General features: G+C 54.8%; 1 protein-coding gene across 2 annotated transcripts; it reads left to right on the top strand.

Annotated features, from left to right (window-relative positions):
* The first annotated feature begins 1,330 nt into the window (after window positions 1–1,330).
* IPO13 (importin 13) lies at window positions 1,331–21,167 on the top strand. 2 transcript variants are annotated; one of them, XM_032654200.1, is made up of 20 exons: window positions 1,339–2,170; window positions 3,947–4,683; window positions 9,858–9,998; window positions 10,089–10,230; window positions 10,323–10,489; window positions 10,694–10,814; window positions 10,898–11,045; window positions 11,487–11,668; window positions 11,754–11,780; window positions 11,953–12,087; window positions 12,279–12,422; window positions 13,748–13,828; window positions 14,363–14,500; window positions 14,692–14,788; window positions 17,669–17,721; window positions 19,977–20,043; window positions 20,129–20,187; window positions 20,340–20,429; window positions 20,723–20,904; window positions 20,995–21,167. In XM_032654200.1, the coding sequence occupies exons 1-20, from the start codon at window positions 2,087–2,089 to the stop codon at window positions 21,089–21,091; spliced, it is 2,892 nt and encodes a 963-aa protein (XP_032510091.1). In that variant the 5' UTR covers window positions 1,339–2,086; the 3' UTR covers window positions 21,092–21,167. The 2 variants fall into 2 exon arrangements, with proteins under 2 accessions (XP_032510100.1, XP_032510091.1); XM_032654209.1 differs by lacking the exon at window positions 12,279–12,422 and having other exon boundaries at window positions 1,331–2,170.
* Window positions 21,168–21,390: the final 223 nt, after the last annotated feature.

Genomic DNA, 21,390 nt, shown 5'->3' on the forward strand with positions numbered 1-21,390 from the left:
TTTTGATTTTTTTTTTTTTTCCCTGCTGGGAAAGCTGGAAAATGTTAATAAAAGGTGAGGTGGAGGGGTAAGGGGTAGAGACTGCTGGGGTCTGCGGCCAACCAGATCTGTGGCTGATCTCTGCTACCCTAGCTGTGTGCCCAGGGACAAGATAAGCTCAACTTTCCCCAACTTGTTTCCTCATCTGAAAATAGTGAGTGAAAATACCCACCACAGAGTTGTTGACAGAATTGGACCTAAGGGGGACTTCCCTGATGGCACAGTGGTTAACAATCTGCCTGCCAATGTAGGGGACACGGGTTCGATCCCTGGTCTGGGAAGATCCCACATGCCATGGAGCAGCTAAGCTGGTGCGCCACAACTACTGAGCCTGAGCCTGCAAGCCACTACTGAGGCCGCGTGCCACAACTACTGAAGCCCGCGCACCTAGAGCCAGTGCTCCTCAACAAGAGAAGCCACTGCAATGAGAAACTCGCGCACCGCAATGAAGAGGGCCCCCCGTCCCTCCCCCCGCCCACCGCTCACTGCAACTAGAGAAAGCCTGGGCGCAGCAACGAAGACCCAACGCAGCCAAAAAATCATATAAATAAATAAATTTTAAAAAAAGAATTTGGACCTAAGGTATGTAAAGTACTGTTCCTAGCACTTAAATGTGAGCCATTCTTATTTTAATTACTCATAAAGAGACGTTGCTCCCAAGAACCCGATGAAATTCTCCAAGCACTGTCCATGGTATGTGGTTTCCCAGTTGCTCACTGGGTGGCCCCGAGAGCCATCGTTTTTATTCCTAAGGCGCGCCAAGCCCCCTTTCTTCTCAGGGTAGTGCGGACGCCTTCCCAGACGGCCCCTTTCCTGGGCCCCTGGTCGTGCCGCCAGCGAAGCACCGTAGTAACCTCTGCCCCCCCAGCACCCCTCCCCCCGCCCCACCAACACGTACCTTATCCTCCTGCCTGGGTTCCCAGCTCCACCCACCGGCCCCTTGAGTCACGTCCTCCTAGGAAGCTGCCCCGCAGCGCCTCCCGCCGGTCAGACCTGGAGTGCCTGTTGGCCGCGGTAGGCCTGCGCCTGGCGGGGCTCGGCGGGTCCCGAACCCACGTGCTCCCCGCCTCCGCCGCAAGGCGCCGCCCTCCCGCTGGGCGCAATCCGGACTACATTTCCCAGGGTGCACAGCGGCGGGGGCCTTAGCTCGGCGGGGGCTTCGAGCGGCGCGCCGCTCCGCCGCCTGCTCGGGAGCACGCAGGCTGGCGGGAGGACAGGCAGGAACGAAGACCCGGAGAGAGTTTCCGCGCAGTTCCGCCGGACCGTGCTCGGCTCTGCCGTGCCGAGTCGGGCCAGGGCAGGCGCGGGTTGGGGGGTACGGCCTCTGAGTCTGCGGTGCCGGGGACAGGCGCTCGGGGCATCCCGCCCCTCTCTGAGGTCCCCGCCCGGTCCCGGCCGGGCCAGCTCGCCTGTCAGTCAGTGGGGCGGAGGCAGCGACGGTAGAGGGGCCGGAGCCGGGCACGGAGAAGAGCGCGGGCCAGGCCGAGCGGTGGGGACCTGCCCCTTAACTCCACGGACTCTTCGCCCCAGACTTGCGAAGCTGTACCCCCTGCGCTTCGTTGGACGCCTCCGTAACCCGCGAAGGGCTCTCTTCCCCCGTAGCCTCCCACCCCCGTGACCTCTTCCTAGGACCCGAGAGCTCACTCAGAAGAGGGTGTTGTGGGTACAGGCCATCGACCCTGTGACCCCTCACGGGCCAGGGCCTTGGTTTCCCTCAGGCCTCCCTCCCCTATGACTCCCTCCTCATAGCTTCTGGGGACAGAGCCCTGACCTACCACCAGGACCCCTGCCTGCGAACTCCTCACTGACGGCTTCCTCCTAGGAGTCCCCCTCAGTGGGTCTCCTCCTAAGAGCATCCCTTTTGGCCTCTGGCAAGCCCCCCCGCCAACCGAGGTGGGGAGGCCTCGGCAGCCATGCTCTCCCTGGGCCCCCTGTCACCCCACCATCCCCTGGGCACCGAAGCCGGAGTCTAGCAGGGGGCCAGCAGCCAAGAGGCTGGGGCAGGAGACAGGTCACGGTCCACCTCCCTGCTGGGGAGGGAGCAAAGATGGAGCGGCGGGAGGAGCAGCCGGGGGCTGCAGGGGCTGGAGCAGCACCAGCCTTGGACTTCACTGTGGAGAACGTGGAGAAGGTATGAGGGCCTTGGGGTGGGCACTCCAGTGACAGAGCAGAAGTTCTGGGGACTGACACTAATGCCAGAGCCCAGGCTTGGGCTGGGTGCCCGTTGGGATGGTGCCTCCAGAGCACCTGGCATTTGCTGTCTCTCTGGGCAGGCAGGACAGCAATGTAATGGTGTCTTAATAGGCTATTTTGGGCTTTCCTTAGTCATGGGTCCTCTGTGGATATTCTAGGGTCTTGGGGTGGTCCTTCCAGGGTGCTGACGGTTTAGACCTCCAGCCAGACTGGCTATTCTCCAGCTCCATGGGAACGGCATGAGCAGTGCAGTAAGAAACCAAGGACTCGGGAGACCTGCAGCTCAGTCTCCAGAAACCATAGTGATATTGAGCCATCCTGGACCTGTTTTGTTGAGCCAGGGGCTCAGAAAATAATCTGGAACTAAAACAATCTGGGTTATGTTTTCACTCTTCCTTGGAGAAGGGTCCTTCCTTTATTGGATGGAGGCCAGACCACTTCTGGGCAGGCAGGAGTAGGGTTGGCCCCCTTTGTTTTGTGCTGGGTCCAAGGAGCCTGGTCCTGCTGGCAGCTTCAGAGTTCTTCCCTACTCACCTGCCCACATGGCTTCCTGCCATGGCACTCCCAGTTTCCCCCACTGCCCAGTCCATCTTTTTCGAACTGCTTCTCTGTTTCTTTTCTGGGTTCTGCCCCCAGAGGCCTGGAATGCGGAAATGCATTTTCCCTGGGATGAATGGGGAGATGGGGCTACCTTGCTGGAAAGCAGAGAATGGTTGCAGATACTCGTTTGTTATTCTTGAGCCCCGTTTACCATACCCAATAGTGAGGATGTGTCTCTCTGCTTCTGTTCTCTGCCTGCCTCAGCATCCCTGAGGGTCCAAACAAGGGACAGTGGCCATAACTGGCTGTCAGGGATACAGACAGGGCTAAGTCTACTTGGATGGAGCCTGCTTAGGGGGTGAGAGTCCTAGCCTCACTCTTCCACCCCCTGGGGCCGGGCAGTGTTGGCATGGTGGCGTACTGTTCCATGTGCTACCAGGGAGATAAACCACTGTTTTCTTACTGTGTGAAGTCCTTATGGAATTGGGACCCTGGGGATTTGGCTAGTTGAAAGCTCCAGGCAAGGCGTTTGCCAGGGCTGCAGGCCAAGACTTCTCTGGACCAGCTTTTTGGACCCTCTCGTGTGCTCTCTGAGGAGTGTTCTCACCCTCCTCTCCAGTTTGTCTCTGCCCTAGGGCTGCCTGGCAAAGCCTTAGTCCTGCTCAGATTTCACAATGGCTTTGGTGCCAGCATCTGGAGTGACCTAGGGATGATCCTGGGGGAGCTAAATGGAGCTGTTGGAGTAGACGAGAGCAGCTGTGCCTGGGAGGGTTGGGGGGCCCCTCAGTCTGTTTCATACTCTTCTCAGGTTTAGCTTCTTCCCTGTGGAGCCATTCCTTCCACCTGGGCCTTGCCCTTTACTTCAGGTGCTTCCCCTCTGGGGAACTCAGCCTCCTCTTTTGCTGCTCTCCTGTGGAAGTTCATTTTCTGAACCCATAATGTTTTGCTATAAGGAGAAGAAATTATGGTAGAGTATGGGCAAAGTTCAGGCACTCAAGATATCAGCAGGACTCCAGGCCCAGGAAACACTGCAGAGCCCTGAGCTCTCCCTTCCCGCTCAGCCCCCCAGTCAGAAAGAGAGAGCAGTCTTGCAGGACCAGGTCCTGCCCTCTGTTCTGGGCTCTGGCAGGTTCCAGAGTAGCCAGCACCTGCTCAGTCCTGTGCTGTTCTGCAGGCGCTGCACCAGCTCTACTACGACCCCAACATTGAGAACAAGAACCTGGCTCAGAAGTGGCTGATGCAGGCCCAGGTCTCCCCACAGGCCTGGCACTTCAGCTGGCAGCTCCTGCAGCCCAACAAGGTGCCTGAGATCCAGTACTTTGGGGCCAGTGCCCTGCACATCAAGATCTCTCGCTACTGGAGTGACATCCCCACTGACCAGTATGAGAGTCTAAAGGCACAGCTCTTCACGCAGATCACCCGCTTTGCCAGTGGCTCCAAGATTGTGCTGACTCGGCTGTGCGTGGCGCTGGCCTCGCTGGCTCTCAGCATGATGCCTGATGCCTGGCCCTGTGCTGTGGCAGATATGGTGCGGCTCTTCCAGGCTGAGGACTCCCCAGTGGACGGCCAGGGCCGCTGCCTGGCCCTGCTAGAGCTGCTGACAGTGCTGCCCGAGGAGTTCCAGACCAGCCGCCTGCCCCAGTATCGCAAAAGCCTGGTGCGGGCCAGCCTGGCAGTGGAGTGCGGGGCTGTCTTCCCGCTGCTGGAGCAGCTGCTGCAGCAGCCCAGCTCACCCAGCTGTGTGCGTCAGAAGGTGCTCAAGTGCTTTTCCAGCTGGGTGCAGCTGGAGGTGCCCCTGCAGGACTGTGAGGCGCTCATTCAGGCTGCCTTCGCTGCTCTGCAGGACTCAGAGCTCTTCGACAGCAGCGTGGAGGCCATCGTCAATGCCATCTCACAGCCTGATGCCCAGAGGTGAGCCGGTCCCCACCTTCCGGAGATGGACAGTCTGCTTGGCCAGCCACGCATCCATCCATCCATTTGTTCAGTAAACACGAATTGAGTGCCTACTGCATGCTTGGTTCTATGCTAGAAATAGGTCCAATGCTGGAACCAAACAAGACATGGTCCCTGTCCTTATGGTTCAGAGAGGGAGACAGGCATCAGACAACTAACTATGTAATGAATTATTCCATGAAAATATTTGACTCTCCCTTCCCTTTCTCTCAATCATGCAGTCACAAAGTTCTGGTGTTCTGCTTCTGACTATATTGTGTCTCTGTTTTTTCCATTTCCACTACCACCACCCTGGTGTAAGCTGTCCTCACCTCTCTCCCCAGAATACTGAGGGGCTTCCTCACCAGTCCCCTGGTTTTCACACTTATACCCTTCATTGCCCACCCAGTACCCAGAGCAGTCCTTTAAAAATGAGGATCTAATCTTTCCTTTCTGCTCAGAAATCTCCAGTGGGTCCTCACTGCTCTTAGGAGAGAGTTCAGAATCCTCAACGTGACTCACAGGGGCACTGCACAGCATGGCGTCCCTAGCCTTGTCTCGTCCCGTGCTCCCTGCTTTCTTCACTCGCACACAATCTCTTCAGTTCTGTGAGTGTCCCAGGCTCCCTCTAGCCTGTGAACCATCACATGTACTTGTCACATCACTGCTGCCTCAGCTGAAACTTCGCTTCCTTAAGGAAGTCCTCATGATTTTTAAGACACAGTTTGGTCTCTATTATTTTATCTTAGAGCTCCCAGTGTGTTTCCTTCTTAGCCCATAACACAGTTTCATTATAAATTAATGTACGTCTCCCCATTAGTCTCTCAGCATTGTGAGGACAGTCATTCTGTCGTTTTATTTTGTCACACTGCCTGGCAGCACTTGGTAGCATTCATTATTTTTTGAACGGATGAAAAGTAGGAGTTGCCTGAGTGGTGAGGGGTGGGGGTGGGGTAGGGAGAGGTTGGAAGGGGAGGGAGTGTTCCAGGCTTCGGGAGCTACAGCAGGTGCAGAGGCCTGTGGTGGGCAGCACCACCATACATTACACTCACCGAAAAAAGGTGAGTGTAATGAGATGCTTCTCCAGCAAGTGTTGCTTGAGCGTCTGTTTATGTGTGGGGCCCTGGGCTGAGCACAGGGAGCCTAAAGATGGGTTGATTTCTGCAAGATAGGAGCTCACAATCTAGTAGACACTTGGGTGGGCAAGTAGAGCCTATGTGATGAACGCTCTAATGGAGGGAGCGGGTGGCTGTCAGAACCCAGAGGAGGCATTTAACCCAGTCTGAGGGTTATTAAGGGCTTCCCAGAGAAGTTGACAATAGAGCTGTGCTTTGAAGGCTGTGTAACAGTTAGCCAGATGGAGGTGATAGATATGGGGAGGACCTTCCAGACAGATGGAAGAGCCCAAGCAAGGGAAGGGTGTGAGAGAGCCTGGTGAGTAGGTGTGATTAGACAACAGAGTGTAAGGGCCAGTGGTAGGAGATCCAGGCCCAGATCATGCAAGACCTTGTTGGCCAGGCTTAAGATTTTGGTCTTCATCCTGAGGATGATGTAAATCTATTAAAGGATTGTAAGCAGAGAAAATGGCATGATGGCATTTTTGGTATAAGTTGGATTGGCCAGGGCAAGACTGGAGGCCTGACACTTAACATTTCAGAGAAGATGCTTTGGGAATGCTTGGCAGAACCAGAGGGCAGGATACCACTGAAAGAGATGGCCTGGGGAAGTGGTTGATAGTTCTAGCCTTGGCATTAGTCATGTCTGAGTTTGAATCCCAGAGGGTTCGCCTCCTAGATCTAAGACCTTGGGCAAACCACTTTTAAGCCTCAGTTTCTATCATCAGTAAAATGGGTGTGATCATATTACAGAGTTTAAGTAGGATAATGTGCCCAGGGCCTGCACCTGGTATTCTGTGGAGAATATTTTGGTATGAGGATTAAATAAGAGAATGTCTGTGAAAGGTTTAGCATGGTTCCTGGATACTCCATAAACGGCAGTGACTAGTATTTGGTATCATTATTGCATTGGCAGTTAGTACGAGCCCTTTCCCATGGCTTCTCTGGTTTTCCAACTTCAGGTGGGTACCAAGTCCCAGGTCAAGGCCTTTCTTGGCTGGCTGGGCTCAGACAGCTGGTGGCTGAGTGGAATTGGCAGGGCCAGTGCGTGGGTGATGTGGGGTGTCCTTGGATACACCCAGGTTTACCCGGCTAGCCAGTGTCTCGAGGGCTTTGGTAGGTAATTGATGCCTCTTCTCCTCTGAACGAATGAGCGAGCAAGGAGCCAGTGAGGGAACCTATAGCCTCCTGAGCGCCCATTGGCTGCAGCCCCCTTGGTTGCTTAGCAACTCTCCCCATTTCTCAACTCTGCTTCCAGAGCTCTAATTGCAGGTCTGGGCTGAGCTCTGTGTGAGTGGCAGTCAAGGAGTCCCCAGCAGCCCTGCCCCGGCAGCTTGAGCTGACCAACAGGAGCCAGGCCTTTTGAACCCAGGCTCAGCCATGGTGCTTAAAGACATCCGCTCTATCTTCCTCCCCCACACCTAGAAGCCTCAAGGCCTCAGGCCCGTGTCTGCTCACAGGTCTCAGGCACAGGTGCCCAGGTGGTAGGAAATCTATGCAAGAGTTTCCCCCATGGGTGGGCTGCATCCAGCCTGGAGTCAGTGTTGGGCCTTGCTCTGTCTAGTCTATTTCCTAGCTTTGGCTTGAGAAAATCACCTTCAGTGGCTTTGACTTCTGGGTCATCCAGCCACTACCTCCCCAGGTGTCCTGACATCAGCTCCCCTGGGCTGAGCCTGCACTCAAGTTACCATTTTCCCACCCCTCCACAGCTGCTGCTGCTTGCCTGGCTCTCTCTCCTTTGAAAAAAAATTTTTTTTTTCCTGAGATTTGTTTTTAATCCTGGGAAAGCTTTTCACTGGGGGCTGGGGAAGGGAAAGAAGGTAAATTAGACAGGCTCTTGGGGGCTCCCATCAGTTAGAACTTGAGATATGGGCTGAGATCTCCATAGATCCTTTGGGGAAATTCAGGTTGGGCCTTGAAACAGAAGCAGATCTATAGCTGTGTAAGGAGCTGTCTTAGCCTGGAATCTGTCTCTAATTTGTTCTGTGACCTTGAGTAATACTCTGAGCTCTACTGGGCTCTACTCTTTTATTTATCCTATTATGAGGTATAGATGAGACAAATTCAGAGCTTTCATTGAGTACCTACCGTGTACATGAATTTTGAAGGTGTGAGGGAACCTTGGAATACAGTGGGGATGCTGTGAGGGTAGGGCACTACCTCCTGCCCCCATCTCAGCTACTGGGGAGTTTGCGGGCCATGGCCTTGGCCCTGCCCCTACTCATTGTGCCAGAGTCTGGTCTGAAGGTGCCCATTGTCTTGTGGTGCAGCCTGTGTCAGGGCCATGAGACTGAAGCTATCCCCACTGTCTCCAGGCAGCACCCTCTGGAGCTGTCTCTGGGCTGTGGGTACCCTGGTAGGGACGTCTTGTCCCACCAGAACCAGGATGTGGAGAAAGCCAACATCCTGGACTGGTTGCCTCTTGTCCTTCTCATCCTCCACCTAAGGTTATGGGGCTACCTCCGAGCAACCTGCTTGGGGCAAGTCCAGATAGAACTCCTTCTGGACCCTCAGCAACCCCTCCCCTCCGTAGATTGCTATGGTGACTCTATGATTGACAGCAGAGGGATCCCCCCCTGAGAGTATCACTTCTCTGCTTAGTCTCACCTCCACAAAGCAGGTTTCTGGGAATGGAGCTAGCCTTCTCTCAGCCTTCTTTGTATACTCTGCTTCCTCTGCTGCTTCTTTAGGCATCATTGTGCTCTTTTCTCTCATTCAACACTTTCTTCTTGGGCAATTCTCATGTGCTCCCATTGCCGTTTGCTGATGTTTCCAAAATCTATGTCTCTTGCTCAAACCTCTCCATCGGGCTTCAGGTTTTTATCTCCAACTCTCTGGACACTTCTACCTGCCTAGCTCACCAGGTACCTCTGATTCAACATGCCTAACACTGAACTTACCACCTTCTGGCCTCCCATTAAATTTATTACTGTCCCCCTCTACCCGCTCCTCCAGGTCTCAGTAAATACCTCCACCAAGGAGAGTTGTTCCTGACTCTTCCCCATCCTCATATCCCTGTTTTGCCTCTAAGCTCCCTCTGAGTTCATCATCTACTTCTCTCCCTTCCTTATTGCCACCAGAGTCCTTAGGAGTTAGGATTTGGTGGTAGGGGGTGGGGTGGAAGGTGGAGGTTGATGCTCTTAGGATTGTTGCTGCCTTCTAAAGTCTTTAACGGGACTCCTAGCCTGTGTTACGTCTTCTGTCTCCCACCCTCGTTCGGTCTTCCCTGACACTGAGTGTATTAGTTTCCTAGAGTTGCCATAATAAAGTGCCACACACTGGCACACACAACAGAAATTTATTGTCTCACAGTTGTGGAGGCTAGAGGTCTGAAATCAAGGTGTCAGCTCCGTCTGAAACCTGTGGGAGAATCCTTCCTTGCCACCTCCTAGCTTCTGGTGCTTTGCTGGCAATCTTTGGTGTTCCGCTCGGCTTGCAGCTGCATAATTCCAGCCTCTGCCTTTATCATCATGTCATTCTCCCTGTACGTCTCTGTCTTCACATGAATGTCTTTTAAGAACACCAGTCATATTGTATTAGGGCCACCCCCTACTCTGTGTTCTAATCTACAATGACCCTATTTCCAAATCAGGTCACATTCTGAGGTACTGGAGGTTAGGGCTTTAACACATCTTTCTGGGGGGGACACAGTTCAATCCATAACAGTCTGTTCTCTGGTCCCCCCAAATTTATGTCCTTCCCGCATGCAAAATGCATTCACCTCATCCCAACATCCCCAATAGTCTTAACCCATTTCAGCATCAACTCTGAGTCTAACTGGAGGACACAAGTCCACCCATAACACTTACCTTCTCGTACTTCCTTCCCAGAATTCTTCTGGAAGTCTCTGACCTAAGGTTCTTCTCAAATTGGTCAGCATCAAACCTGCTGTGTAGGCCCTGACCTCTTTTTCACTTTGGGTTTGATGTGGGAAGGAAGGGGGGCTTTGATGGATGACAGGGAAATTGTGCCTTTCTCTTAAAGCTGGTGGGGGATGGGCAGACAGCTATGATGGGTCTCCTCACCTTATGCCTCCAGGTATGTGAACACACTCCTGAAACTCATCCCACTGGTACTGGGACTGCAGGATCAACTGCGACAGGCAGTGCAGAATGGGGACATGGAGACCTCCCACGGCATCTGTCGCATTGCTGTGGCCCTGGGCGAGAACCACTCCCGGTGAGGAGAGGGGCAGCTGGGGGTGGGATAGTAGGGCCCTCTAAGAAGTGGGGGAGGCGGAATGACCTCCCTATGTCTCCTCCCTCCCAGGGCCTTGCTGGACCAAGTGGAGCACTGGCAGAGCTTTCTGGCCCTTGTCAACATGATCATGTTCTGCACGGGCATCCCTGGCCACTTCCCTGTCAATGAGACCACCAGCTCCCTGACCCTCACCTTCTGGTACACGCTGCAGGTGTGTCATGTGACCTTCAGTAGGACTGGGCCATGATGGAAGAAGGTGGATCAGGGGCTTCTCTGGCTAACTCTCCTCCCTGGTTCTCTCAGGATGACATTCTGTCCTTTGAGGCAGAGAAGCAGGCTGTGTACCAGCAGGTATACCGGCCGGTCTACTTCCAGCTGGTAGATGTGCTTCTGCACAAGGCCCAGTTCCCTTCTGATGAAGAATATGGATTCTGGTCCTCAGATGAGAAGGAGCAGTTCCGAATTTACAGGTGATGGTAGCAGGCCAATCCTAGCTCTAAAGGGAGTCCTGAAATAATGAAGGCAATGAGGGGAGGGGCCCAAGGCCAGGCTCCCTGAATCCTGGGCCTCCTTTCTCTATCGGCACTTTGGCAGGGCTCTGAGGGAACTGGGGTGGGCTCCTGGGCTTGGGGGAAGCAGCCAGGCGGTGTATAAGACCTTTATCTGCTTCTCAGGGTGGACATCTCAGATACACTCATGTATGTCTATGAGATGCTGGGGGCCGAGCTGCTCAGCAACCTCTATGACAAGCTGGGCCGTTTGCTTACCAGCTCAGAGGAGCCCTACTCCTGGCAGGTACCTCCCCCGCCTGATTCCCGCAGCCCTCCCAGACCTGTCGCACCCTCCTGAGCCAAGCCAGTGGCATCCTCTTTTCCCAGCACACAGAGGCCCTGCTCTATGGCTTCCAGTCCATCGCGGAGACCATCGATGTCAACTATTCTGATGTGGTGCCCGGGCTCATTGGCCTCATCCCACGGATCAGCATCAGCAATGTGCAGCTGGCGGACACTGTCATGTTCACCATTGGTGAGACCTGGCACACACCCATGAGCACATTCCCAGAGCCAAGGCACACATCCCCAGCCACAGCCAGCCTGCTGGGTCCTATCCAAAGTGGGAGACGTACATGCCCACACACACAATCAGAACTGCAGCCAACTGACTGTCCTGGCATGTCTAGGGGTCCTTTTCTACAGTGCACTGAGCTGCAGTTCAGTGAGGCTAGTTCACTGTCACTGAAATAGCAGCACTGGGCCTCTACTGCATAACTCCTTCCTGCTTCTCAGGTGTAAGGCTCATGTTTGAGCATGTGCGTGCGTGTTTGCCCATTCAGTCCTCTGAATGAGCAGCGCTCCATACAGGGGCTGCAACTCCACCCTGCCGGGAGCTCTGCCTGCCTCACAGGGACATAGTACACAGCCAGCCTGGCCTGCCTCAGATGTCTTGCCTTCTCCCTTCTTTCCCCAGGAGCTCTGTCTGAATGGCTGGCTGACCACCCCGTCATGATCAACAGCGTTCTACCCTTAGTACTGCATGCCCTAGGCAATCCCGAGCTCTCTATCTCTTCTGTGTCCACCCTCAAGAAGATCTGCCGAGAATGCAAGTATGACCTGCCGCCCTATGCTGCCAATATCGTGGCTGTCTCCCAGGTACGCGGGGGCCCTGGGTGTGTAGCTGGGCCTCAGGGCACACTCTGCCCTGTGCTGACACCATATTCCTTCTTTTTTTCCCCAGGATGTGCTGATGAAACAGATCCATAAGGTGAGTCCAGAAGTTTCTAAGGGGCTCCTTGGGGTATTGTGGGGAGCTGTAGAAATCCCATCTTCTGCCTTTGCGCCTTATTCTCTGTTCTCAGAACCTTCCCCAAGAGGTTCATTCTTCCCACCCACAACCAGGTGTGTCTGGGACTGACCCTCGATGTTCTGCCCCACAGACGAGCCAGTGCATGTGGCTGATGCAGGCACTGGGCTTCCTGCTGTCGGCCCTGCAAGTGGAGGAGATCCTTAAAAACCTGCACTCGCTCATCTCACCGTATATCCAGCAGCTGGAGAAGCTGGCAGAGGAGATAGTGAGTGAGCTGGTGTGCACGCGCGCGCGTGTGCGTGTGCATGCATGTGTGAGTGTGTGCGTGTGTGTGGCTGGGGAGCAGCAGTGGGACTATGGGACTTCCCTTCGTGTTGGCTGTGACTGCTGAGGGGTGGGGCTTGAGCTGGCAGTCAGGGCTGGGAGACCCAGAGCTTGGTTCCCTTCTCCCTGTAGCCTAATCCCTCCAACAAGCTGGCCATTGTCCACATCTTGGGGCTTCTCTCCAACCTCTTCACCACGCTGGACGTCAGTCATCATGAAGATGATCATGAAGGCTCTGAGCTCCGGAAGCTGCCAGTGCCGCAGGGACCCAACCCTGTGGGTGATGTTGTCATTGCTATTGCCCCCCCCCAACCCTGTGGTAATGTCATAGTCACCCCTGAACTCTACGGGTAATATTGTCATTGTGTCCCTGGCCCCATGGGGCATGATGCATTTGGTCCTCTGACCCTGTGAATGACCCTACCATTGCCCCTTACTCTGTAGGGAGTGATGTCATTGTCTCAGTCCTGTGGGTGATGTTGTCTTTGTCCTCCCCACCTGGAGTGGTGGTATAGTGTTTCCTTCTCCCCATGGGGGACACCGACATTATCCTACAACCCCAAAGTGATGTAATTTTGGACCCCTGTTTAACTTCCAACTCTGTGAGGCCTTCTACTTCAGCATTCGCTGTCCCCTACGGGCACTCCACATGTAATAGTTCTTGCCTTTGAATTGCTCCTAGTCTAGAAGAAATACATGTAAACAGATTGTCACAGAGCAGTGTGATAAGTACTGCAGTAGGCTCGGGCACAAAAGGGATTAGGATGACCACTTACAAGCTGTTTGGTCTGGGGCAAGCCTCAGCTTCCCATTCAAAACTATGAACATCAAGATATCTGGTGCTAAAAAAAAAAAAAAAGATATCTGGTGCTCATCTCATAGAACTGTGCTGAACAGCCGGGGTGGTCTTGATTGAAAGTACTTTGCATACCATAAAGCTCTGTACAGATGTGAGGGACTGCCTTGGTCATTGTTCCAAGTATCCCCTCCAGGGTTTCTCCTGGAGAAAAGGAAGCCACAGTATCCTGGTCTCTGTACTCAACTCCCCACCCCAGTTTCAGTTACCCTTTTGGCTCTAGACCAAACCGAGGCCACTGTCCTCCCACAGAGCCCCTTCTCCTATGGTAGTCATCATCCTGCCTTCCCTCACCTCCCAGGACCTCAGGCTGCTCTCTGCTCCACCATAAGTTGCCCGTATCTGCGCATCCTCTGGGGCTCTCTACCCTAAGCCTATCTGGGTGAGACAGCATCTCTGCTTCTTCAGGGGCTAGCCCATAAGCGTTTGGCACTAAAATACTTTTACTGAGCAGAAGTAGATAAGGAGTGACTTTTTTAAAAGGTTATCTTTTGAAGCACTTGTAATATGCCTGCTTTGCAGTTTGAGGCTTTCTCTAAGGTGATCCCCAGAATTCAGAGTATCCTCTTTCATTCATGGGGATTCAGCAAAGCATTCCTGCCCCCAGGGTCCCTTGCACTGAGTCCTCAATGGGCAGTCTGGGGCAATAGATTCGAACTCCTGGCCTACTTCCAGCTACTGAGTAGTCCTTCTTGGGTGGGTGAGAGAGGTAGTGGGGGCACCTCACTTCTTCCTTTGTCTTCAGGTGGTGGTGGTACTGCAGCAGGTCTTCCAGCTTATCCAGAAGGTGCTGAGCAAATGGCTGAATGATGCCCAGGTGGTGGAGGTGAGTCCTGACCCTTGCCATCCTGACTTTGCTCAGAGGTGGAGCAGAAAGAAGGTGTTGCCGCCCCACCTCGGCTTGAGATGACCTGGAGGAAGTAAAGGAGATGAATCCTGCCCCATAGACACAGGGATTCTCTGGGGAAGACATTCAGAGCTTCCCAGCATCACAAGAAGTGCTCGACCCCAGGACTGTGATGCTGGGGCTGAGTGACAGGGACCCATTTTAGCGTCAGACACCTGGTTTTGTTCTGTTCATTTCAGAAGTTTCTCACCACTGTTGCTCCCTGAAAGGCAATGGTGAGGATGTAAGTAGCAAGAGTTAAGTTACAAATTTCCATCCTCAGCCCCTCTGAGAAGGGCCTTTTAGCTTCCTGCCTTCCAGGGTGAGGGTCAGACTTGCCTACTTTCCTTGGTTCGCAGAGCCAGGCAGGGCTTGTAGGTAAGGGCCCATTTTTAGGCCTCCTCTGTGCAGGGCCTCAGTTCTGCTCCAGCCAATGGTGACCTGCTGACCAGGGCCCCTTTGCTTTCTTCCCAGGCGGTGTGCGCTATCTTCGAGAAGTCAGTTAAGACGCTGCTGGACGACTTTGCCCCCATGGTGCCACAGCTGTGTGAGATGCTGGGTCGGATGTACAGCACCATCCCTCAGGCCTCCGCTCTTGACCTCACTCGACAGGTGGGCCTTCTGGTGGATGCAGCAGTGTTTGGGATGTCATCCCAGGCAGAGATCTGATGCAGGGGTTGGGCGGGTGGGTAGAGTGGGGTGGATGGCTTCTCTGGCAGGGGTTCTCACCTGCATCCCAGGGATGTTGGCCTGTCCTGGTGGGCCAGGGCCTCAGCTGACTGGCATTCCCTGCTTTGTTGTAGCTGGTCCACATCTTTGCTCATGAGCCTGCCCACTTTCCCCCAATCGAGGCCCTCTTCCTGCTCGTCACCTCCGTCACACTCACCCTCTTCCAGCAAGGTAGGTCCTGACCAGGGTCTCCGCTGCTGCCGCCACTGCCACTGCCTCTGCTTCCCCAACTGGGGAGCCAAAGCTGCCCACTCTGTTCTCCTCTCTCCCCTGAGTTGCACCTGGGACTTGATGGGAAACTAACGGGATCAAGCACAGCACAATTGTCACCTTACAGATAGTGGACAAGAGAGTGAATGATGTCTTCTACTGGCCTGCTGGACTCAGGGCCAGTCTGGATGTGGGGGAAGATGGGGCTGGAAGCTCTGAGGGACTTGGGGCACCAGGCTGACTCCATTTCCTTTGGGATAGAATGAAAAGCGGAGAGATCGTGGCTTCGAAGTCAGATAGACCTAGATTCTAAGCTCATCACCACCAACTAGTTGTGTGACCTTGGGCAAGTCACTTACCTTTTCAGAGCCTTCATTCCCATATCTGTGAAATGGAGATTTTCAGATACTCGATAGGACTGTTACAGGTATTAAAGTAGCATCTTTTGGGCCCCTGGCTTGGGGTTTTTGCACACGATGTACTCAGTGATTGCTGGTTCCTTTCCCTACATTGAGACTTATTCCTTTCTAGGCCAAAATCCTTTGGCTGTGGTCCCGGTGCCCCATTCACTGCGGCCCTCTGCCTGAGAGAAGTTGGGAGCAGGGGGCTCCAGGCTTCCCCTGCTGCCTAACCCAGGCTTCTCACTCAGAAAGGAAACAGTGTTGTTCCTCCAGCCTCCTGAGTTTTGCCTGGATTTGTGGTCACAGGTTTGAGGCTCACCAGGAGTCTCAGCTGGAGCTAGAGCACTCTCTGCTTCTGTCCTCAGTGTCTGGTCCCATGATGCTGGCCTCTGCTCTGGTGGGCCATGGGGTAGTTTCCAAAGTGGGGAGAAACCTGAGCCAGAAACCCGGATGTGGTCATCCTCAGCGCCACCTCTCCCCCTCCTCATATCCAGCTGGGGACAGGTCGTGGTGGTCTTTCAGCCTGCCCACTTCTCCCCACCCTCTACGGCCACTGCTCCAGTGTATGGTGCCATCTGGATCAGCTCAGCAATCTTCTAACTGGTTTCCCTGACATCTGCCCTTCTCCAATTCATTCTGCACCATGCAGCTGTAATATTTTTTATAAGACACAAATCTGAGCATTTTCCCTCCCCGGCTTAAAGCCCTTCTGTTGCTCCCCATCACTGTGGGGTCATCGTCCCACTGCCCTCCACATGATATAGCTCCTGCCTACTTCTCAACGTCCATTCCTGAATGGCTCCAGCAGTTCAGCCATCCTAATTTTTCCTCTCTGTGTCCCGTTTGATCCCTATGCCTTGCTCCTCTGCCTGGATTGCCCTATGCCCTTTACTGGGTGAGCTCTCGCCCCTCCCTGCCTTACCCACGCATCAGTCCTCGGAAGCTCCTCTGAAGCAGAGCTGGGTGCTTCTGACCTTGTGCCAAAACTGCATCGGGCATGCACTGCTGATACAGCACTGATCGCACTCAGTAAGCAGCTCCCATGTCTGTCTCTCTCCCTGGACTAAGCCCCTCAAGGGTAGGCTTGGCTCTCTTCCCTCTGCGTCCATCAGAACAAGGCCAGCATAGAGTAGGCACCAGACGCTGTTGAAGAAAGGAGGACGAGGGCTCCTTGCCCTTGGAGCCTTTCTTCCTCACTGTCCGGCCCACCTCTAGCAGGGTGGCTGCTGAACGCCAGACCTGCCGTCTGCAGGGCGACCCAGGCATGGGGCACACCGGGCTTCGTTTTCCAAGACTTGAGTAACTTGGGGCGCAGATGTGGAAGGGACGTGCTTTATCAGTGGCTCCTCACAGCCCGAAGGAAGCAGGGGAGAGATTATTATCAACTTGACAGTCGGGGAAACCGAGCGTCTGTGGCTTGCGCAAGATCACACAGCTGCTTAGTGGTGTCTCAGGCAGGGGTTCCCGCAGCACCTCCTCCTGAGAGCGGAGCGGCGGGCAGGACCTCCAGGCGCACGCCTTGTCCGTGCCGCAGGTGTCCTCAGAACTGGAAGCAGAGTAGTGTCCAACATCCTGTCTGTTGGGCTTGTTGGTTGTCTTACAGGACAGGATGGTCCCCTCACCTGCTATGCTGTCCCAGCCTTGCCGTACTTTCCTCGGGCTCTGCCCTCCCACCACACCGTGGGGTGACTGGTTTCCCTCTTTCCTCGTGCGTCCAGACGGTGGGAGCTGGTGGCCAGCCCTGAGCCTGGCTCTCTGCTGGGTCTGTGTCCACGTGGAGGGGCTTTGTGGGTGGGGTTCCCTCCCCTCGGCCTTGCAGTGGCTTGCCTGGCCATCCCCACAGCACATGGGGCACTGCAGTACCCAAGAAGGAGTCTTCTGGTTTCAGAGAACCCAACAGATTCCTTTCTTTGGCTAAGCCAAGAGCCCTAAGGCTGTGGAAGGGAGGGGGCGCCTGCTCAGACCATGATACACAGCCCTTTCCAGGGCCTTCAGCCAGGCCTCCAAAGGCAGTACCAAGGACCGACCTCCCACCAGCCCTGCCCTCCTCTTTGATGGCTAGTGATGGGGAGGTATGTGCTAGGAAGCAGTGTAGGGCCACTGCAGCGTGCCAGAGGCCACAGCAAGAGTCTGGGGGCTGTTTGTCCAGCTACACGGTGGCCAGCGTTGCTCGAGCATCGCAGGGTCACTTGGGGACTGACCTGAGGAGGAGCGGGGAGTAGGTGGAAGGCCCCTCGGGAGGGAGCTGGGGCAGACCGTCCTTCACTTTGCCGTCTCTTTCAGTTCATGGTTTTTGTATGTTTTGTTTCTTTATCTTGCTTCCTGCTGCTCATGTGCCCCCACGCTGTCTCCCTGCAGGCTCTCAGTCCCACATAACTATATGAGGTTGAGTTGCTGTTTGTATAATTTTTTCTTAAGTTCCATCTTTATTATATTTTAGGGCCCAGGGATCATCCTGATATTGTTGATTCATTTATGCAACTCCTGGCACAGGTGTGTTTTAGTTTTATTCATTCACGTTCTGTTCTCTCTCTTTCTCTTTCTCTTATGTTGAAATTCAATTTAAGCCTATTTTTAGCTTTCTGTTGACAAATTTTTTTTTTCTGTTCAGTTGAATAGAGTTTCTTCATCTGTTTCCGTGGAAGTTGACAACCCAACATCCTCCTTTAGTGCCCCTTTGCCGCAACTAGCTCAGTCCTCCACAGAGACCAGGGAGAGGCTGATCCCAAAGGGAGGGAGCTGGGCTGGCCTGGCCGGTGGGGAAGGGAGGGGGTGGTAACTGTGCCCAGCAGCTCCTGTGGGGCTGGGGTGGCCGAGGAGTTCAGGGGCAGGACCGGAGTTGAAGGGCCTGGGGTTCATTGTCCCCGTGCTCCTGCCGGGAACTGCCTGCCTCAGTGCCCCCAGCCTGCTCTCGAGAGGTAGGCTGGGAGGAGCTCCGAGGGAGGGGCCGAGCTGAATGTGCTGCGGTGGAGCCCAGAGCTTGGCTGTCGCTGGGCTGTCAGACAGATCCTGCTGCTGCTGGGAGGTGGGGTGCTGGCTTCATTGTGAGATGCGTCTGGTGTGTAAGTGTGTCAGACCTTACTTGTATGTTTTGAGTTTGGTTTGGGAAGGGAGCAGAAATCACGTGGCTGCCGTAAGTAGTACGTGTATTGTGTTGAGTGTCGGGATAAACGTGTAGTTGAAGTGTGGGCCTGGGCATTGTTGCGTGTTGTGTGTTGTTGTGCGTTAGGCATTGATGGAGTTTGAATATTGATGCGTGTTGGAGGCGTGTGTGTTGGGCTGTGGGAGTGCGTGTTATGGAGGGTAGGTGTAAGTACGGTAGTGGTGTGTCTGTATTAGGGGTTGTATGTTTGAGAAGATATATGTGTCGGGCTGTGGGAATGTGGGGTTAGTATGATGGGGGGTTCCTTGTGTCAGAAAGTTCCTGTGAGTTGGGGGTTCCCGTGGGTTGTGGTAAATGATGTGTTTCTTTGCTTAATCACTGCACAAATATTTTTTGAGTGTTTAATACGTGCTTGGTAGTCTGCTAGGTGCTGAGAATACAATGGTGAGCAAAAGCAGCCACAGTTCTTACTCTCTTAGAACTTACAGTCTAGCGGAGGGGGCGCAGGAGGAGCGGGAATGGGCGGTGTGTCCTGGGCCTGGGTGGACGCGTGTGAGGGTATCCATGAGGGTGCATCTTTGGGGTGAGGGCGTTTGAGTGTGTGTTTGTGCCTGTGCGTGGGGAGAGTGCACGTGCTGGGAAACCGGGTGGAACGAGGGTGTGGGCGTGTGGACATGGTTTGGGGACGTGGCGGGGGTGGGATGTGAATATGTAGTGAGGGTGTGTAGCAAATGTGGGAGGGTGGTGTGTACAAGGGATGTGATAGAGGTGTGTGATAGAGGGTCAGTAGGGCGTTTCGAGTGAGGGTGCATGTGGGGCTGTGTGCACAAGAGTAAACGTGGGGGAGTGGAAGGTATGTGAGGACTGAAGGGTTAGGGGTCGATGTGGTACGCATTGGGGGGCTACTGGGGAACAGCAGTGCTTGATGACTGTGGGAGCTGTGCAGAGCATCTCCTGTGACCTGAGGATGTACCAGTCATGCCCTGGTACCACTTGGGGTGGGCTCTCGGCCCCTATACTCTGTCCACTCCCCCTGACATGGCAGCCCTGGCTCCTGGGCTGGGTATAGAGGAGAAGGGCCTGGACACAGGGTATCCTGGGTGAAAGGTGGGGCTGTGGCTCCCAGGCTCCTGCCCTGCTTTTCCTCTTCCTAAGCTGGAGAGTGTCTGAGGAATGCAGGCGGGACGTAGGAGGGGGGCTATTAGACTGGGCTCCATGTCCAGCTGCCATCTCTTCTTCCTGCTGCCCTGTTAACAAATCCAGGGGGCCTCAGCTGCCTCTGTGAATCAGAGTGAAGTCACTGCTGGCAACCTGGAGCCTGCAGGAGGTCTGGCCCTGATGGTGGGAGGTGGGGAGTGAGGTGTTTGATTAGGGGTGACTTGGGACCCAAACTTTTGCATTATGACTCCCAACCTCTCTCATATACCTGTGCGTTCATGTACACATACGTGTACGTAGCATCCCTTGGCTGCTCCCCTCCTGACCTACTGAGCTCTGGAGTGGTCTGGGTCCCCCAGAGACGGTTGGGTGGCTGGTGTTGACAGCCTCTACTTGCGGTGTGTGAGCTTGGGGTTGGGTGGCAGGTGAGTGGGGGGATGGTTCTTGGAGTTGGCTGGGCTGGGCTTACCAGCTCCACCTCCTGCAGGCTCTGAAGCGGAAGCCAGATTTGTTCCTGTGTGAACGATTGGATGTCAAAGCTGTGTTCCAGTGTGGTAAGTGGGGCCAGGTGGACAGGGCCTGGGGCCCCTTCGGGAGGATCCTTGACACCCGTCTGATCTGCCTCTGCCTCTCCCACAGCTGTGCTGGCCCTCAAGTTCCCCGAAGCACCTACTGTCAAGGCCTCCTGTGGCTTCTTTGTGAGTCCTGTGCTGACCCCTAACCCCCCACCACCCCTATGCCTAGCACACCCTGCCCAGGACTCTAGAGGGTAGGGGTGTGGTGTGCAGGTCTTGTCTCCAGGGGGACAGGAGAAAGAGCTGGGGCTGACGGGCCTCTCCATCCTCTGTAGACAGAGCTGCTGCCTCGGTGTGGGGAAGTAGAACCTGTGGGAAAGGTGGTACAGGAGGATGGCCGTATGCTGCTCATAGCAGTGCTGGAGGTGAGATGGAGCCAGGTGTGGGGGGGGTTGATGGGGGTTGGGTGGCCCTCACTGTTGGGGCAGCTGCCTTCCTGGGGAGCTTGAGCCTTGGTTCCCTAAGCTCTTGTTTCTCTGTCAAGTCAGTGACTGGAAGTTGTTGGGGTTCTGTGAGGATCAGCTGGCTCTTGAAAAGCAGCGCTCACCTGTCATATGCACTTTGGCTGAGGAACTGTCCGGGAGTGGGTGGGTGTGGCTAGGCACCCTTGCTGCAGAAGGGGCAAGGCCCTGGTGTGCTGAGAACCCGTCTCCCTCAGGCCATTGGGGGCCAGGCCTCCCGCAGCCTCATGGACTGCTTTGCCGACATCCTATTTGCTCTGAACAAACACTGCTTCAGCCTCCTGAGCGTGTGGATCAAGGAGGCACTTCAGTCACCTGGTTTTCCCTCTGCCCGCCTCAGCCCTGAACAGAAGGACACCTTCAGCCAACAGATCCTTCGGTGAGCAGAGCTGGCAGGGCCTGGGCTCGGGTCAGGGGGCAGAGGAGGCGTGGTGGATAGTGCTAACTTGCTCTCCCTTCTCTTCTTCAGCGAGCGAGTAAACAAGAGGCGGGTGAAGGAGATGGTGAAGGAGTTCACACTGCTGTGCCGGGGGCTACATGGCACAGATTACACAGCTGACTACTGAGGGGCGCCCCCGTCCCACCCACACCTCCTCCTCACCCCTTCCTATCCCCAAAGAGTAAACTTGAACCTTCACTGCACTGCTGTGTCTGCTTCCTTTCCACTGCCACCACCACCTAACTGGGCGACCTCAGAAGACCTGGGGGAAGGATGGGAGGATGCTTGGACCCAGGCCTTGGTAGGGTGTGGTGGGGCCAACCTCTCGCTCCTGGGGTGGAAGGGGCACTGCTATAGCCAAGCCGCCTAGGCTGGAGCCATTCCAGATACTGCGGATGCCCTTGGGGTAGGTGGGGACTGCAGTAG

Source organism: Phocoena sinus, chromosome 1, assembly GCF_008692025.1.
Source record: "Phocoena sinus isolate mPhoSin1 chromosome 1, mPhoSin1.pri, whole genome shotgun sequence".
NCBI lineage: Eukaryota > Metazoa > Chordata > Mammalia > Artiodactyla > Phocoenidae > Phocoena > Phocoena sinus.

What these genes read in the sequence shown, in the direction of transcription:
- IPO13 (XM_032654200.1), top strand. Translation starts at nt 2,087, where the DNA reads ATGGAGCGGCGGGAGGAGCAGCCGGGGGCTGCAGGGGCTGGAGCAGCA. An exon ending in AGGAGCCCTACTCCTGGCAG is followed by an intron (nt 10,815 to 10,897) that starts GTACCTCCCCCG and finishes CTCTTTTCCCAG; the next exon opens with CACACAGAGGCCCTGCTCTA. An exon ending in CACTGTCATGTTCACCATTG is followed by an intron (nt 11,046 to 11,486) that starts GTGAGACCTGGC and finishes TTCTTTCCCCAG; the next exon opens with GAGCTCTGTCTGAATGGCTG.